This window comes from Schistocerca piceifrons, chromosome 5 (assembly GCF_021461385.2).
Source record: "Schistocerca piceifrons isolate TAMUIC-IGC-003096 chromosome 5, iqSchPice1.1, whole genome shotgun sequence".
Taxonomy (NCBI): Eukaryota; Metazoa; Arthropoda; class Insecta; order Orthoptera; family Acrididae; genus Schistocerca; species Schistocerca piceifrons.
In genome coordinates this window covers 178,399,073-178,418,630 of record NC_060142.1, presented here as the reverse complement: position 1 = coordinate 178,418,630, position 19,558 = coordinate 178,399,073, and the positions used below count along the sequence as shown (strand labels likewise).

Below are 19,558 nucleotides of genomic sequence, written 5' to 3'. Positions count from 1 at the left end.
AGGTGTGGCTTAGTGGGTGTGGACCATTGGATCCACAAAATCCCCCGCGACTGCTATTAGCGTCTGACGGAAACTTGCAATTTCATTGACAACTTTATGACGCTTGTGGTTTGGTACCAATACATGGTACTACAAAACGGAAGTAAATATTCTTTATCTTATAGAACATGAAGGTTAATATTTGGTCAGATCTTCGTCCAACTTTCATATCCTCTTCGAAATTTTATTACTATTATACTCAATATTATTGCTATAAGTGCGTATTATTTTTATCATAACATGTGACAGGGAATTGAATTCTGCTCCAGTATTACGATTAGGAAAGATAAATTTTTGGGCAACGGAGCAATTCTGTATTTAATACAGTATAAAATTTAGGAACTCATTACGTATTTGATATGGACAGAATACTAGCCAGAAAGAAAGAAAGAAAGAATGTCAGACTCTCACCTGTTCTCAACGTCATAGCTATAGCAGGTCAGTTCTCGGCTCTTATAGAAAATAAATCAAGAAGGAAATGTCATCCCCGCCTTGCAGACTTCTCTCTTCGTCTATAGTGGATTACCAAAACCAAGAAAATCTTAAATCAATTTTGCACGAGATATCACAGAAAAACCTCCTTTAATAACGTAAAATACACTTTTTCCAGTACAGTGGTTTTCACTATATATGACATAAGATATCGTTGATCTATAGGACAGAAAAATGAGTAAGAGTGAGTACAGATGGAAGCTGACATAAGCTGTCGATAGGATTTATGGAACATGGTCTGCAAACTCTGCGCTTATTGCACCGAGAAAAAGAATGTATCTTTGATAGTAACAGTATTGACATCAAACAACACAAATGTAACAGGATCAGTAACATGAAGTTCTGGTAAATGAAGATATGTAAATTATTCGATTAGTAGATGTGTCTTTCATAAATGGCAATGAAAATATAAGATATACACTGTTATTGTAGTTACACTCCGGTAGTGTTGGTAACCCAAGAGCGAAGTTCGCCGACGTTTGTGAACACGGCGCCGCTCTCCTGGCAAGGAGTATTTCCCCAGGACACGATGCCGATCTGCGTCGAACCACTGACGAGCGGACCGCCAGAGTCCCCATCGCAGGTGGACTTGCCTGCTTCACCGGCGCACACCATCCGCTTCGTGACCATGTTGACGCCTAAGAAGATATCCTGGCAAGTAGTGCGGTCAATGACATTAATGTCCACCTTCTGCAGGACTGTCGGGGCGCTGCCACCGCTGGCTATCCGTCCCCAGCCCGTCACAGTAACTGCAAGGCCACTCGGAGGGTCGTATCCAGCCTCTGGAAGGCTCACTGGCTGCACGTCTGACCCCAGCGGGAAGGGCTCAGCAGGCTGTGAAAGTAGACACCGCTGCTCAGTTAACTTACCAGTGCCCATACCTCCCAACACATTACTACAGAAATGACACTGACAGCAATATTCGAGTGTCAATTAAAAGCTATTCCCTGAAAGAGAAGGATGTACTGGTGTGTGTGTGTGTGGTGGTGGGGGCGCGGGGGGGGGGGGGGGGCAGCAGGGGACGGGGGAGAATGCGGGAGGGGGAGTTTCGACAAGTAACTATTTTATTCAGGATTACAACACACCGTATTATCCTCCATTCTTTTGGTTACAAAATCCTATTGTTCAATATAATCTCGATGCATTGCGACGGTTTTACACCACCATACTTAGAGGGCCTGTATGCCCGCATGGAACCACTCTCCTGGACGACGTCCCAGCCAGCGTCTTTCTGGATCAATAACCTCTCCATCATCAAAGTACTGCTTCCCGAGGAGTATATCCATCATTGGGCCAAACGGATAGAAGTCGGAAGATCCGAGGTCCGCGCTGCAGAGTGGATGAGGAGTCACAGTCCAAGAAGTTGCTGTTACTTACTCGTGGCCTACACCACTGTAGTGAGGCATGTTTAGACATTGCTTTAAAATTTTGACTATATCTGTAAGGAATCAAGAGGGAAAATGTTTTAGTTGTGGTTTTAACGTCTTGGCTAGAGCGATGTCGCTCATATCTTCCTTTTAACCACATGTGAGGTAACAGTTTCTTCTGAAGAAGGCGACCCTAGTTCGCGCTGGAAACTAGTTAAGGAATGTTAAATTCTGTTTGCAGCCGGTTGGCTGAAAGTTTGTAACACTGTAATTAATTACGGTTGCTGAGAACAGCCACGTTCAAAATATTCAGTCCAGGAAAGTTTAGTGCGCTCCTCTCTGGCACGCAGACTTGTGTGAGGCCTTGCACTGTCATGGAAAAGGACAAGTTCGGGTGCGTTTTTATGATGACGAATACCCTGAAGTTGTTTCTTCCGTTTTCTGAGAGTAGCACACTACATTTCAGAGTTCGTCATTGCACCGTGAGGGAGGACATCAAAATGAATAACCTATTTAGAGAAGACCGTTGCCATAACTTCAGTTTTTTTCTTGCTTAGTTAGTTGTATGTTTAGAAAATGGCCCAAAATACAATGTCAACACACGCATTAGACACAAGACAGTGCAGAACCTTATCACAGAAAGTGAATACATCATAAATCAAGAAGAAAGAAGTAGTAAGCCAAACTTCAATGCAGCTTTGACAAGAGAAATAGTTGTAGAAGAAATAAGATGCGTAATAAAGCAAACCAAAAACAAAATATTGACAGGAATAAAAAGTGAGTAAGAAAAACCTCCAAAAAAATAAAGAACATTCTTAGAAACAACGGGTAATTCATTCCGAGATCAAAGGCAGCACCGTGACAATAAAAAAAATGACCAATATAAGTACAAAACCTTAAAATTTCTAGAAGACAATAACATAACAAAGCTAACCAGCGACGCAACAGAAAGATACCAGAAAAACCCACCAACACTTCTAAAAGGTACCTCATGCATATACACAAAACAGAAAGTGAAACGGCTGAAACAAAAGAATTCCCAAGCATTCACAGTGAACAGCCCACTAAAACTCCACAAGGAGGGCATTCCGATACTCCCCGTTGTTAATTTCAGAAGTGCACCAGCGTTTCATTTAGCCAGAGAAATGTACACAAACTTACAGAAACTTTGGATATAGACAAATGACAGAAGCATACACAACACCGAAGAGCTGATACAAAAAATCAAAGACATCAACATACCCATAAAAGCCATGCTAACACCATTTGACATCACGACCATGTACACCAATATCCCCACCACAGAAAGCATCAAAATCAGCAAAAAACAATCAGAAATTTCAAATGTGTGTGAAATCCTATGGGACTTGACTGCTAAGGCCATCAGTCCCTAAGCTTACACACTACTTAACCTAAATTATCCTAAGGACAATCAAACACACCCACGCCCGAGGGAGGACCCTAACCTCCGCCAGGTCCAGCTGCAAACAATCAGAACAGGCAGATATTCCCAAGCCCCACATAAAAGAAATAGCTAGCATTGCAAAACTAATCACAGAGCAAAACTACTTCTTATTTGACAGTCAGTTATACTCACAAGGAGACAGTCTTCAGAAGGGGTCACCAGTCAGTGGACTCCGAGCAAACGTTTTTCTCAATCACATTGAAAATAAAATATTTGAAACAATAGTAAGACTCACCGAATACCAGATAATATATTGGTATCGTTATGTAGATGACATCATATGCCTCCACATTAAAATCCCAGCCGCATCCACCAACTCCACAGTGACATAAACAAAGTCCACCCAAAAATAAACATCACCACAGAAACAAAAAAGACAAAATATTATATTTCCTTGACCTCACAATATACAGACTCAACAACGAATACCATTCCTCCATATTCAGGAAAGTGGCCACCACCAGCACAGCCATTCACAAACATTCTGATCATCCAATTGCGCACAAACTAGCCAGTTTCTAATATATGCTGCACAGACTGAGCAAAACTCCACAACTGTAAACAACTACAACAATGAGTTTCAGACAATGAGACAAATAGCTGCAGAGAAAGGATACGATACAAACACTATAGATAAACAGAACCACAAAAAAAATTAGGAAGGACACCCAATACACAAAAACAAAATCTTTCTCACCAACTTACAAACACACAGAAAACACATGAGCACATACGAACATGAAACACCCACAACAACAAACAAGTGGTTCATTCTATGTACAACAACAAAGCAACCAAAGAATAGGCAACATACCCAAAAAAAAACAAGGCCTAAAAATGACCTACATGATAGACAACTCAATGCAGAGAAAATTATTGGCTCTGTGCACTATGGGAGTTTACTTCTGGGGTCATCAGTCCCCTAGAACCTAGAACTACTTAAACGTAACTAACCTAAGGACATCACACACATCCATGCCCAAGGTAGGATTACAATCTGCGACCGTAGCGGTCGCGCGGTTCCAGACTGTAGCGCCTAGAACCGCCCGGCCACTCTGGCCGGCAGAGAAAACTGAGGACAACCAACACAAGCACAGACAAACACAACACATTTGGTTCTTACTAATTAACATGCCAGGGCTTCAAATCAGTTTATATAGGACAGACAAGCAGAAACTTTAATACCAGATACAACTGAACACAGAAACATTAAAAAGTAAGAGCTGTCATTCCACATTCGCTGAACACCTTATGGACAACAAACATGTCCCTACAGACATCAATACTGACTTGAAACTTCTGAAATCCAGCAACAGTCCCCCACAAAAAACTAATAACTAGAAAAAAGCTATCAAATATAAAAAGCAACAGGTGAAGGAAAGCAAATAATAAATGAAAACACAGTTCTGTGCAATGGAACTCTGTTCTCTGCCTTCAAAGAATTATAACACCGACGTACAGAACCGCCTCCCCCCCCCTCCCTAAATCACCACACACACACACACACACACACACACACAAAATGGCACATACACCCCTGAAAGATTCGAAACAACTGCCAGGAACACCTTCAACTGTTCCACTGTCCGCCATCTTCTTTTTACAGCTAGTAAACTGTGAAACAGTGGCTGTGACAGCTCGATATACATTTCTAGTAGCACTATTCTTACGATAGCAGGTTTGGATGGACCTTCATTCACTGCCTGCAGCAATTCATGTCTGGAAGCAGTTTTGATTCACAAGCCCTTAAAAGCGTCTCCTACAAGTCTTATTCACGTTTTCTTTCGAGCACAGTTTTGACTTCGAGTCTCGTGGCCACGTGCGTTACATCACTGCTTGCTGACACTTTGACCGGTCCACCGCGCGAAACTCCAAATCCAGCGACTTCACGCACCGTGTGGCTTTGGGCACGGACAAACATGGTTACGTCTTTTTGCCACTCTGTCACGTCGTTACATTTACGCATATTTACGTGCAATATCAGCTTGAAAGATGAAAGTTTCACTGATTGCTGTTCCGTTCTACTCCTACAGAGGGAATGCGAGCGGGGTTGGACGTGTAACATGATCGCTGCGCCATCTACAAAGGCTTAAGGATTCGTGTGTGCGTGTGCACTGGGTTGGCAATTTTTTTGTCAAGGAGCTTACGTTCCTTAGCTTTGTATGCGCCCGCACCGGTACCAGGGACCATTCAATCTTGCGATAGGTGGCAGTTACAGGGTTTTGGCTCATGAGTGTACCAATAGTCTCACATTTCTGAAGTACAAAGCTCCTATAAAATGCTCTCGGCAAGCTTAGTGCTCCTAATTAGAGTAAAAAAAGAAAATAAAGGGTGTTACTTGTTGTAGATTCACTTAAGTCGTTCCTATCCTCAGAAAACGGAAGTAGGTATTACAGGACCTGTTGAATGGTAAGTCATCCGAGCACAGACTGTGGACTGACGAGGAGAATAGAGCAAGTGCCATAACCCAATTTCCCAGAAACTTCGCTCAGTGGAAGAGAAGTCAAACTGAGCGAACAAGTGTCTCGGCTTACCCGTACATACTCGACCGTTTCTGAGAAACAATTTTCCATTATTTTATTTGTTTCAGTCATATACCAACGACAGTATAAATGTTTCTTATCAAGTTAGAGCGTAAAATGACCTTCAGTTTATTGCAAAATTAGTTTCATTTTCACAATATATGTGTCTCTGGTACTTTCAAGGGTAGAAATCTTTTTAAATTCTCATGCTCCATTCTTTTATCAATACTTATATTAGTACCTATATTTCACCTTTATGTATATTCTTGAGGAAGAAATGGTGCATTTCCTTGCACGATACCGATCGTAGCAACATTCGAAACATAGAAATTCATAATACTACGAGCATCCTGCGTAGGCAGGCTTGCCATACTGACATTTTTTTTTCATTTTTTCGTATGAATCTCACTAAAAAAAAAAAAAAATCATCATTAACATTGCTGAAGGTGTCACATGTCGGTAATAATGTCGCGGCAGACCACGCATAGTGGACCAAATTACTGCAACTATTGCTTGCAATTAATTATGAATTAAAATTTATATGTAATGGTGTGTAATTCCTGTTGTTATTTTATTATATAGTGGAAAACATATATGTAGGAATCATCTACGGAGATGGGCAGGTAAATGAAGAACAAAAATAAATACAATAATCGGGCTTAGAACACGGAACGCAAAAGTGTGACGTCGTGATGCTAGCCACGGCGTGCACGGCTTCCGTTAAACTATTCACTTCCTAAAAGGCGTCTGAAGTACTTCGATAACTTGGACCGCCATTTTCTCAGAAATGGTCGTGTGCTTACAAATAATCCGAGAGATGCATTCACTCACTTTGACCCTTCTTCCGCTGAGCGAAGTTTCTGGGAAACCGAGTTGTGGCACTTGCCGCGTTCTCCTCATTAGAGCAAGGCAAGTGAAGATGGAATTATTGAGCAAATTCTGCAGCGAGGTTTTCGATATACGTAGATCTAAATTTAAGGACAACATAATATCCAAAGTGAAGGAATTGTGACTCTTTAGAAACAAAAGAGCGCATAACCGAGGAAGCAGCTGAATGTAATAAAGAGAGCATGTTTTGTCTAAAGAAATGTGCTAGTATAGAATACGGCCGCCAGTCTGCGGAAGGAATATCTGAAAACGTACTTTTGCAGCACAGTATTGTGTAGAGGTGGATCACGGACTACAGGACAAACAGGAAGAAAATTTTAATCGTATGATATAAGGTAAGAGGTGCCCTGAAGGATGCCAAAAATTAAGGAGCTGATAATAAGGGAGATGTAATCGGCGAGGAATGGAAGACATGGAAAACACTGACCAGCAGGAATGACAGGAACGTGAGAAATTTGTTAAAACGTCTGGCAATAACTTCCATTATGCTAGAGGAAGATAACTGAGAAAACCTTCGGCAGATGAATATACTTTGATACATGCAAAAAAAACGTTGAAGAGGTTGTGGGCAAGTGCTACTCCGGCAAAAAGAGATGGACATGGGGACAGAGCCTTGTCAGGCTCCAACAAATCGGTCTGAAAACTGATGACACTAAAGGGAAAGTGATAACTACTCATCATTCGAAGTGGGCGTAGACACGAACGGGAAACAATGAATAGCGTAATACACTCCGAATCTGTTGGTGTCCATAATGGTGAAACTCTAAACTGGACGCAACAGATTATTCAACTTCTGAAGCAGATGGCGTCAACGAATTTTGATCTACACTTATATCAGCCAATGACTGTTTTATATTTTTGTCATAGTTAGCGATTTATGAAGAAAATATTACTATCGCGAAAGCGAGCAGCAAGGTAAAAGGGTAGCGTTTAGGCAAAGAAAACTAATAGGCGTTTCCGCAAGGAATCAGACATTCAAAGTAGACGTTCGTGTTAGCGAAATTTTTTGCTCACAAGACATTACAAATTCTTGAGGGCTAGTTTAAAAGTTGTCCTTGACTCAAAAGGGCTTCAGTTTGTAGCCACAAATATATTTGACCGTTTTTGTATAATACGTAATGTCTGACTAGTTTTTAATCTAATCTTATACAATTTCCTGTGGACAACACCCGCTATTCCGTTGACGAATATTTCACTAAACAATGGTAAAACGTCAAGTATATCATATACGGATTCCTAAATTGGATTTCGCTTGGACGAAGAGTTACATTCTAATTTTCCTTGAACTCAAGCCGCTCTGTCGTTTAGTACTCTGTAATGGGCATCGTGAAGCCGTACACAGAATCAAATCGTCTGCACATAACATGTACACCGAGTCGTCCCACATCTACACCCGAAACGGATCAGACAGAGGGAAGCGTGATTTTAACAATGTTGCTTTCCAAGACACAATATGAGCATCGTACTCATAGGGAAGAGACCTAAAACAGGATAGATAGTTAGCCCTGAAACAAATGCGCCATATGAAGCACCAAGTTACTCCTAGTAAGTCTTTTATACATAGAACCAAAGATAGTGGATAAGCTTTTAATAAATCAAATAATGTACTTCATAGACTCCAGAGATCTCCATAAATCTCAATACGGTTTCACCTCACAAACAGACACGACTGACGTGCTATTGAGAAAAAAAAATTTCTGTTTAGCAGTCTCACTGCCGTAATGTGTATTATCATGGTGATGTACAAGGGACCTTTGGCGCAGCTTGGTGGCCTATTATTTTAAAAACGTAGCGTGAGTTTTAACGTCCTGAAAATCCGTACAACGAAACATGCATCTTTTTTAGCAAAAGAACTCCAACATTAACCGTCAACAACTTTCGAACAGACAAAACAGCAGCCAAAGCATGTCCAGTAGGCTCTTGTTGCGGTCCAAGTCTATCGAATATCACCAGCTGCAACATAGACGCGAATATAGACAGTGGACTAGTTACCTTCAAGTGTTTTTTCCTTACTCCAGTCTTTGATCACAATACAAAGTCCTTCGACGATGACCGGTTTGAGTCAGTAATGACCATCTTCATATCTGTTCTACAATTACGGCTTTATCACATTAGGACACGGTGTAGAACAGATCTGAAGATGGTCGTTACTGACTCAAACCGGACATCGTCGAAGGACTGTATATTATGATCAAAGACTGCAATAAAAAAACCTTTGTATACCGAATATATTGTGTAACTTACGGCTAACCTTGCCTCAAACAAGATATTCCCTCACATTTCCTTTTGTGGATGGTCGAATTCTAATAATAAAAGGAGAAACGGAAAAACGCTCCACCAAACCAGACCTTCAAGTTGTATGCACTGCTTTGACCCTAGTAATTTATGTAGTTCTCCTATCAGCGGAGCTATGCAGCAGAACAGTAGCTTAGATTAACGAACTAACAACCACTAATTTCTTTCAAAATGAAGCGGCAAATGTCTAAAAGAAACCACTAAAATAGGTCATTTTAATAGTCACAGTTACACTCGACTGTAAAAGCAGATAATTTCGAAATCTGTAGTAAAAATGGTTCAAATGGCTCTAAGCACTATGGGAATTAATATCTGAGGTCATCAGTCCCATGGACTTAGAACTACGTAAACCTAACTAACCTAAGGACATGTCACATCTATGCCCGAGGGAGGATTGGAACCTGCGACCGTAGCAGCCACGTGGTTCCGGTCTGAAGCGCCTAGAACCGCTCGACCACAGCGGCCGGCCAAATCTATAGTAAAAGTATGTCATCTCTCGCTTATACACAATAGTAAATAAACTGCGTCATTTACTTGTAACAACGGAGTGAGATTACAACTAGGAAATCACCTGCTGTAGCGAAAGGATTGCATCTTGGTGTATGAAAACTGTAGGTACATCACAGCGCAGCCGCAGTACATGCAAACCTACAGCAGGAGTCCCACCTCTTTGACTGTGAAGTTCCAGAGGAGAGGATCCGAGGAGCCTATTGAACTAATTTTTCTTCGATATTGGATGAGGGCTTCTCTATAGTCAAGACAAGCATAAGTTCCCATCATGATACCTACACAATTATTTCTACAGGGCCTATTCTGGATCTACTTTGGACAAAAGGAAGGAAGATTAGGATTTATCTATCGACTGGAGACGAAAGCTCTCAAGTAAGAGCTCATGCTCTGAGTGGGGAACGATGGAGAACAAACTGCTCCGTAGCTTTTCAAGAAACCATCCCGGAACTACAAACAGCGATTAAGAAAATTTTGGAAAACCTAACTCTAGGATTAAAACGAATGCTATTCCAGAGTCATACTAATGGCCACCTCCTTTGGATTACTTTCGGAAGCTATCTGATAATCAGCCAACGCTGTCTCAAGACAAGGCACCAAATGACGGTTGAATTTATTTTTATTACAATCAAATAGAGAATCTTGGATCGTCTACCGCTTATCGCTTGAACTAAGTTATGAACTAAATAAGAGTACATAATTTTCTTATATAGATTCGTATACATTTCAACAATTGAACGTGGAGGAATCCCTGAACACCTAATCCAAGTCACAAAAAGCCTGTGTCTGAACACCAGAAGGAGAACTGACGCAGGTGAAGAGATAATACCTGAAATACAGATTAATCAAGGAATAAAATAATAGTGTAGCTTTTCACGAATATTAGTCAATATCTATTTAGACGACATGCCCAGGAAATTTACAAGTTAGTTAGAACACCATGAAGTATGAATATTCGGAGGAGAAAATATATTAACACGATGTTATTCGCAGATTTTGAAGTTATCATACAAGACAGCGATAATAAATAACAGATTGCATTACTCGTAAACAGTCAGAGGTGGAGAAGTGGTTAGCACAGTAGACTCGCTTTCGGGAGGACGACGGTTCTATCCCACGCCAGCCATTAACATTTACGTGTTCCGTGATATCCCCAAATCGCTCCAGGAAAATTCCGGCATTGTTCCTTTGAAAGGACACGTCTGATTTCCTTCTCCATTCTTGACGCAATCCAGAAGAAGAAGAAGAAGAAGATACAGTTGAAGTGCATTTTAACCGAAGAAAGATCTTTTACTCTACATCTACATCTACATTGATACTCCGCAAGCCACCCAACGGTGTGTGGCGGAGGGCACTTTACGTGCCACTGTCATTACCTCCCTTTCCTGTTCCAGTCGCGTATGGTTCGCGGGAAGAACGACTGTCTGAAAGGCTCCGTGCGCGCTGTAATCTCTCTAATTTTACATTCGTGATCTCCTCGGGAGGTATAAGTAGGGGGAAGCAATATATTCGATACCTCATCCAGAAACGCACCCTCTCGAAACCTGGCGAGCAAGCTACACCGCGATGCAGAGCGCCTCTCTTGCAGAGTCTGCCATTTGAGTTTATTAAACATCTCCATAACGCTATCACGCTTACCAAATAACCCTGTGACGAAACGCGCCGCTCTGCTTTGGGTCTTCCGTCCTCCGTCAGACCGATCTGGTACGGATCCCACACTGATGAGCAATACTCAAGTATAGGTCGAACGAGTGTTTTGTAAGCCACCTCCTTTGTTGATGGACTACATTTTTTAAGCACTCTCCCAATGAATCTCAACCCGGTACCCGCCTTACCAACAATTAATTTTATATGATCATTCCACTTCAAATCGTTCCGCACGCATACTCCCAGATATTTTACAGAAGTAACTGCTACCAGTGTTTGTCCCGCTATCATATAATCATACAATAAAGGATCCTTCTTTCTATGTATTCGCAATACATTACATTTGTCTATGTTAAGGGTCAGTTGCCACTCCCTGCACCAAGTGCCTATCCGCTGCAGATCTTCCTGCATTTCGCTACAATTTTCTAATGCTGCAACTTCTCTGTATACTACAGCATATATAGATGTATCCATGAATCTCTAACGCTATGACACTGTTTGGATCATAAATAAATAGTTATCATAGAGCCTCGGCTTCTTCCATCATCACCTGTAAATACGCCATGCCATAAATAATATACTCTATGCGTCATTCATCGACTCGACGAGCAGTCTCAGGCAGCACCTGATGAAGATACGTATAACGTTGTCGAAATATCGAGCATGAACGGCACTGATACCATTCAGATTCCCGACACCTCAAGACGTCAAATACTTTGAATGTTAACTACGAAAATTTGAACCACATATGACAGTACTTCGATAATCAGTAGTGTTGATGTTCTATACTGTCGTGTTTGCTGTTCCTGTGTGAGATTCGTTATCTCACACTTGAGTTAACCTTCGGACTCCTATCTGGACAACTCTCGCCAACTGCAGGCGAGTGGCCGAGCGGTTCTAGGCGCTAGAGTCTGGAGCTGCGCGACCGCTACAGTCGCAGGCTCGAATCCTGCCTCTGACATGGATGTGTGTGATGTCCTTAGGTTAGTTAGATTTAAGTAGTTCTAAGTTCTAGGGGACTGATGACCACAGAAATTAAGTCCCATAGTGCTCAGAGCCACTTGAATCAACTGCAGACTACTACCTGTTTCTGTCGCTGGGATGTTAGAATTTAATATAAAGAGAGAATATTTCTATAACGCAAAAACAAGTCCAAACAAAATCGATTCTTCGTATGTAATCATAATCCAGCTAGACTAATTTTCCGTCCGAGACTCATCTACTTAGCAGTACCTCTAGAAGGAAAAGAAGAGGGTGATTAACTGAAGAAACGGAGAGCCGAGAATGAGTGGTAATATTTCTCACAAATGTAAGGAAGACTGGTGTTTACGATGCTATTGAGCACAACATTGTTAAACATGGGGATAGACATCATGATGAGCATGTAAAACATCAATGTTATTTTCAGCAGCGCGTGATTAGCCGAGCGGTCTAAGGCGCTGCAGTCATGGACTGTGCGGCTGATCCCGGCGGAGGTTCGAATCCTCCCTCGAGCATGTGTGTGTGTGTGTTTGTTCTTAGGATAATTTAGGTTAAGTAGTGTGTAAGCTTAGGGACTGATGACCTTAGCAGTTAAGTCCCATAAGATTTCACACACATTTGAACATTTTTTTGTTATTTTCAAAAGGAAACATTCAAACATATTCCTTGATTCAAACATATTCCTCAATGATTTAAGAAAACAGAGGAAAATCTACACATATCAGTATGAGCATATGTGTTTTCTAACTCCAGTGTTACCGAATCCCAACCCAGTGCCTTGACAATTGTGCTTTGTCCTTCACTTTATGTAACGAATGTCTATCCGCGATTAAAACTTATTTTTTTCCTGCATGGAGGATTTTGACTCAAATTAACTGAAGCATGACAGCAACAGCTGCGAAAATGAGACAAGAACCTTCTGAACACGGTGAAGACCCGAGAAAATCGCCAAAACGTTGCATAAAAGAGTGTCTGCCGATGAAAAACAACGATTCCAGTAGGAACAACTCATACTGCATTGCATGTTATGTTATCAAAAAAACGGAGAGAGTTACTGAATTAATAACTGTTAGATTTACAGTTAAATGGACTCACTTATTAAACCATTCCGAGCTATTACACCGAGACCAAAAGAATTTCATGTAAAAACCCAACGTTTTGTCCCCGCCTGCGGAGGATACTTTCTTGGATGGTTCTTTGTAGGGCTGAAAGAATATGCTCCTCCTAGGAATTTATTTGAGCACCGCATAAAATCATGGAATATTTTAATAAGTGTATCATTTCCAGCCCTAAGAGTTCCCTTTTTACAATTAAGTGGCACAGGATGTCTTGTCTCACCTGCAGCACTGCAATGTCGTAGTCAACGTTAATTGCATAGTACAGTTTGTTTTTGATGGCCTGTGCAACATCGAGCACAGTTCCGCCACTGTTTCTGTACGAGGAGCCAGCACGCACGGTCAGCATTGACGCTGAGAGGCCGTCGATGCAGTGGGCGGCCGTCAGTGCCCAGTTGGAGCTGATGATGGAAGCGCCGCATCTGAGGGAACCCTCGAAGATGACTGCCAGGGGTACTCCGTTATGGTGGTATCCGTGCCACCGACTAAGCGGTCCTCTCTCCTGGACCACAGCCTTAGAGAACTTGGCACCGCAAAAGCTGGCACCAGCAGGCACAATACGAACACTGAAAACCTCATCATCTCAGAAGCATGTATCACAATGCTGGACACCAGCACCTCTTTATAACTACTGCAGCCGCCTTCGTTGTACCAGTGTTGATATCGTTGGCGTGCACATGGCGTCAGCAACTGATCTCAAGGAGAAAATTTACGCAAGTACGTGGGTTTTTCCAGAGGATGAAACCCCTCCAGTGAAGGGTCGCATTACTGTGATCGTGATTATCAGTAGCATCTCTTCTGGATAACATATGCTTCCTAGTGGCGTCGTATGTTTCGTGACAACTTGTTCGTAAAGGAAACGCGAGTGCTGTTTGTAAATGAGACTGAGAGCGATAAGTAGGATTTAGTATCTCAACAAATGCAGAAAGTACTCTCACGCCATTTGACAAGCCGATCTTTGTACGCCCGTTTTATCCGATAAGATTAGAGTTTTAAGTACAGTGTTGCTCGTAATCTGGCAGCGTGCATAAAATAGCATACATGGAAACTTCTGTTTGAAACAATTATTACACCCTGAAATTCCCCATTGACAGTAATACCAACGTTATGTGGAAAATCGAGAACTACAGTTACAGTAAGTAGCAAAGAGTTCTTAGGACAAAATCTGGAGCCCTATTCGGTAAGAAGAGATACTGTAAGTTGTCAACGGGAAACACATCTACTCTGTTCCAATATTAGCATGACAGAGGAACTGATTCTGTGCGTCCAAATCTCGCCAACAGGAAAGAAAATACTGGAACACGAATGCCAATACCAGAGAACAGAACTTGAGGTTATCTCCAAGAGCGTACTGGTGGCAATGCAGGGCAATAAATGTTCTTATCACGTTATATTGAGTAAAAGGCATCACTAATAAGAAAGCAGACCACCAAATCAAAGTCAAAAAACTCATACTGGAAATGTGTTAGACAACAAAACAAGTCTGAAATTTTAAATTATTTTCAATTGGTTTCTGAAAAATAGGTGGTTTTGAAAAATGTGTAATCCTGAATGCGAAAATTACGTTCTTGCGGATTTATCTGGTCTCGATTTTTAATAAAATGATATATCAGACTTCACTGATTTAAGATATTACAATGAAATTAAAGCAAGGTCAGCATTTTCATGGGCCTTTCATATTTTTCAGTCACATACTCAAATATTACAAATAGTAGTCTTAGCAAACGTAGAGTGCTCATCAAATTTTTTAAATTGGGTTCATAACCTTGGCAGGATCCTGGTCGGTGCGAAACATCGTCGACCCCAAAAAACAGTTCTTCAACTGACAAAAGCACGGAGGAAAGCTCATCAGATGCTACTCCCCCCGGCGGTACAAGGCCCACCGTCGTCTTGGACGACGCATGCAGATCTTCAGAGTCTGGGGAGCCCGCACCAACGGGCTTGGAGGTATCAGAGACTCCTGCAAAGATTAAGCACAAACGCCCAAATTACTTTGCCACATTTAATGTCAACTAATTTCTGAAGGCAGGTAAACTAAAAAAAACTTACAGATGCCTTGCAGCAACAGAAGATACTAATTTCAGCGATTCAAGAAACAAGATTCACAGATGAACACACCTTTGAGTCAGAGGGCTGCAGAATATTTAAAGGTAAAACTGGCAGACGCATTCTAAAAACCATTCCTCATGTTGGCATGGGATTTATACTCAACAAGAGAGTCTAGATTCCATCATATACTTTATCTCACCAAATAGCCGAGTACCTACTATATCTTTCCGAAGCACAAACAAAGTTTACAGCATTTTAAATGTTAATGCACCAACCAACCAGACAAACAAGAGAGATCCTAAAGGAACAGACGAAATTTGGGAAGAACTAGAGGACCTCCTATCCAAGATCTCAAACAAACACATCATCATCCAGGTCGAAAATTTCAATGAGCATCTTGGCAAGCAGAGCAAATTCCATGACATTTTTGGAAATTACCCAGCACATAAATGGACCAACTGCAATGGAGAGAGACATGTGGAATTGTGTAAAGCTTCTAACCTAGTCATTAAATCAGCAGCATTCAAACACTTGCCAAGAAAACAGAAAACTTGGTCATGCCTGCATCCGAATCTTGAAGAATATCAAACTGATCAAATATCATCACCCGAAAAGCACAACGAGAGATCCAGAATGTTAAAGTTCTGAGAATGCCAATCGGGATTCAGATCACTATCTTTCAAAGATTAAAATGAACCTAATTCCAAGAAACTCCAGAAAAACACAGGCAAGGAAGATAGATAGATCTGACAAGGAAAAGCTGATGTCCAACCGAGAATTCACTCATAAACTTGAATCCTTAGATCCAGTGTGCTGGAAAGAATTGCAACAAGCCCTGGTCAGAACAGCAAAGGAAACTGTTCCGCTTCTGAAACCGAAGAAGCATGCTTGGTGGAATAGTGATTGTGAGGCAGCAGTTAAGCAAAGGTGGCATGCGTGGCAGAGATGGAATGCCAAGAAAAATGAAGCTAACAAAAGTAACTTCCTGGATGCTAGAAAACACGCCGCAAATATGATACGGGAAGTGAAGTGTACATTTGAGAAAATACAGTTGGCACAAAGTGAACAAGACTTCCAGAAGACAAATACAGGAAACTCCAACAGATCTTTCAAGGCCAATCTCACCAAGTACAATCCTCCAAGCCTACACTTTAAAGCTTCAAACGGAAAGTTAGTTCACAATGACAAATTACTTTACAGCTCTTTAGAATTGTTAACCTCCAGACTCCACATTTCCCTTTACCGACTACGTAGAAGGACACCCGAATTCATTACCACCCACGAAAGAGGAAATCAAGATCATTACTCATTCGCTTAAGAACAACAAAGCACCATGAGAAAATTCCATTATTTCTGAGCTTTGGAAGTATGCAGAGGATAAACTAACAGAAACTATCAGCCAGATTTGGGAAACTGAATGACTCCCATATGGCTGGAATTTTTCTCTAATTCATCCTCTTCATGAGAAAGGTGATAGAACAGATGTAAATAACTATCGTGGTGTCTCTCTCATATCAACAACATATAAGATTCTGCCGAAAGCTCGGCAAACTAGGACAGAAGAACAGCTAGACCCACAGCTGGGAGAGTATAAAGGAGGTTTCAGGAACGGGCGATCATGCATCGAACAGATAATGAACCTCAAATGCATCCTTTGGAACCTGAAGCTCAGGAATAAGAATTTTGTTCTGACCTCTGTGGATTTCAAAAAGGCATACCACTCGATTGATCGTAAAACCCCGATCAGAATTCTAGAACAACTTGGCCTAGACAAGAAGACCATAGCGATAATCCAGCAAACAATAACCAACACAATCTCAAAAGTGAAATTTAGTGGAGAAACTTCAGAAGCTTTTGAAGTAAAGACTGGAGTGAAGCAAAGAGATGGGCTCTCATCTCTGATCTTCAACTGTGTCGCCGCACGGTGTAGCCGCGCGGTCTAGGGCGCCTTGTCACGGTCCGTGTGGCTGCCCCCGTCGGAGGTTAGAGTCCTCCCTCTGGCATGGGTGTGTGTGTCGTCCTTAGCGTAAGTCAGTTTTAGTTACGTTAAGAAGCGTGTAATCTTAGGGACCGATGACCTCAGCATTTTGGTCGTATAAGACGTTACCACAAATTTCCAAATTTCCAACTGTGCCCTCAAAAAGGTGATTCGTGAGTGGCACAAGGAACTGGAAAACCCAGAATTTAAAAATGGTGTCAGGCTGGGTTACGAGAAACAAAATCTTCAAATCGATTGTTTCGCTTTTATAGATGTTCTTGCAATTTTTTCTGATTCCATGGAAACAGGTGAGACACAGATTAATGAGGTTAACGTACAAGCACAGGAGACTGACCTCCAAATTTCATAAGAGAAAAACCGAGTTTATAATGAACATATATTCACCACGAAGGGAGCTTGTAGTGGGTCAAGGCAAAATTAAGCGAGTTGAAAAGGTTATATATCTCGGAGAATGGATAACAGCCACCTTATTAGAGAAGGAAGCGTTCATATAACACGTGAATAAAATGGAAATGGCATTCCATTTAACCAAATAATCTACAGCAAAAGATCAGTATCGTTCGATGTATAGTTAAGGCATTACTGCAGTGTTATCCGTCCGGAGGTCTTGGACGATTCTGAATGCCTAGTAATGAACAGAAGAGGTCTAATCGAAAACTGGAGGGCAAAGGAAAGGAGTATTTGTGAAACATGTTAGGTCCCATGAAACAGAATGGCGAATATAGAAGACGTCATAATCATGAACTGTATTCCCACATAGAGAAGATAACCGATACCATCCAGGAAAGAGGGATTATGTTTATAGACATATGACCTTGACATATGACCCGAATGGGCCCTGGAAGACACACCAGTCGTATGATCACCTACTTTCAGGAGAAGAAAACAAAATGGTCCTAGTCTACAGAGGTCGGGAAAGATCTTAAAGAAGTGGGGATCACCCATGACGACATCTTGGAGCGTGTACCAGTCAAGGAGGTACTTATGGCGTGGCAGGATTTTCCAGAAAAGCCAAAACTATAAACAGGAAAGGCTTGGCCCCAGGAGAGGAAGGAGCAACACCGAGAACGAATGCGGGAGCACTGGGCAAACATCAGAACACGTAAAGCAAGACAGTGGAACTAACGTGGTCCAAAGATGGCCTATACGAAATGAATGAATGAAATCTATCAAAAATTTATGGGTAGTTGGTAAGAACTGTGATGGTATAAGATAGATTTGGTATTGTGGTGGTATTTGTGGATAAAAAATGTATTGTAATTATTTTTGAAATATAATTATTGAAGTAACTTCTAATTGTTAATGGGATGGGAGAGCGGTTTGAAGTAAATCAACTAAAAAATTGTCTTGTGGTTCAGATGCTTGATGTAAAGGAACTATGAACATTTTTTTACTGTTAACCATGATGAAAGTTTTACACTAGGTACACTCTGTTACAGAAATACAATGTAATACGACTTAAGATGGTGTTTCATCTCGCGTATCTTTCAATAACCCGTAAAGAAGTAGAGGGACATATGTAATATGACAGTGTCATTTTCGAGTAATTCTCTAAAGATAGAGGAAGTGAAATGTTGAGTAGTGGTAACTCGTTCAGAGCTGCACATGCAAGGAGAGGAGCAGTGTATGCTCCTGAAATTTACCCGTGTGAACATGAGTCACACTAGAGCAAGCTGGTGGCAACTGGTACACGAAGCCATAGAAGGGCAAACCGCCTGCTGAGCGATGCCAGCTAGTGGCTAAATATTGAAACTAATAAACTATTTCATACGTTGTGTACAAATAGATTCTTGTAATAATGGTTGAATATATGGAAAGAATATCAGTCGCTGTTATTATATTAACTAACTCATTAAAGGTATTCAGATAATTTGGCTTGACGTAAAGAGAGTGTATTACACGGGGAACCCCCATCAATTAGAGAACTTGAAATGTTGGCGTGCAGTATTCTGGCGCAAAGTATCAGACGTTAGAGTGATTTTTTTCACAGAAGCAGTAAGTACCACGTGCTGTGAGGCTGCGCTGCTAACAAGCGAACTTTTGTGAGCTAAAACTGCTGTGCCTCGGGTAACGTGTTTATCATTGAACTTTGTGGAAGATTTACAGCTGAGACATCTTCTTTCGTCTACGTACTCCAGAAGACTTCAGTCGTAGGTAATCCTTGAAGAAATCCTTCCTAACGTTTTTTTTCT

The 19,558-nt window shown here is 41.3% G+C and overlaps 1 protein-coding gene across 1 annotated transcript in view; it reads right to left on the bottom strand.

Annotated features, from left to right (window-relative positions):
• Nucleotides 1-963: 963 nt before the first annotated feature.
• Nucleotides 964-19,558, bottom strand: part of LOC124798867 (chymotrypsin-2-like) — a 42,130-nt gene continuing 23,535 nt past the window's right edge. Inside the window, exons 4-5 of the mRNA XM_047262399.1 lie at nucleotides 13,542-13,762; nucleotides 964-1,365 (exon numbers count right to left, since the gene is read on the bottom strand). Coding sequence (XP_047118355.1) covers nucleotides 964-1,365; nucleotides 13,542-13,762 — 623 coding nt within the window. The remainder of the gene's footprint in view (nucleotides 1,366-13,541; nucleotides 13,763-19,558) is intronic.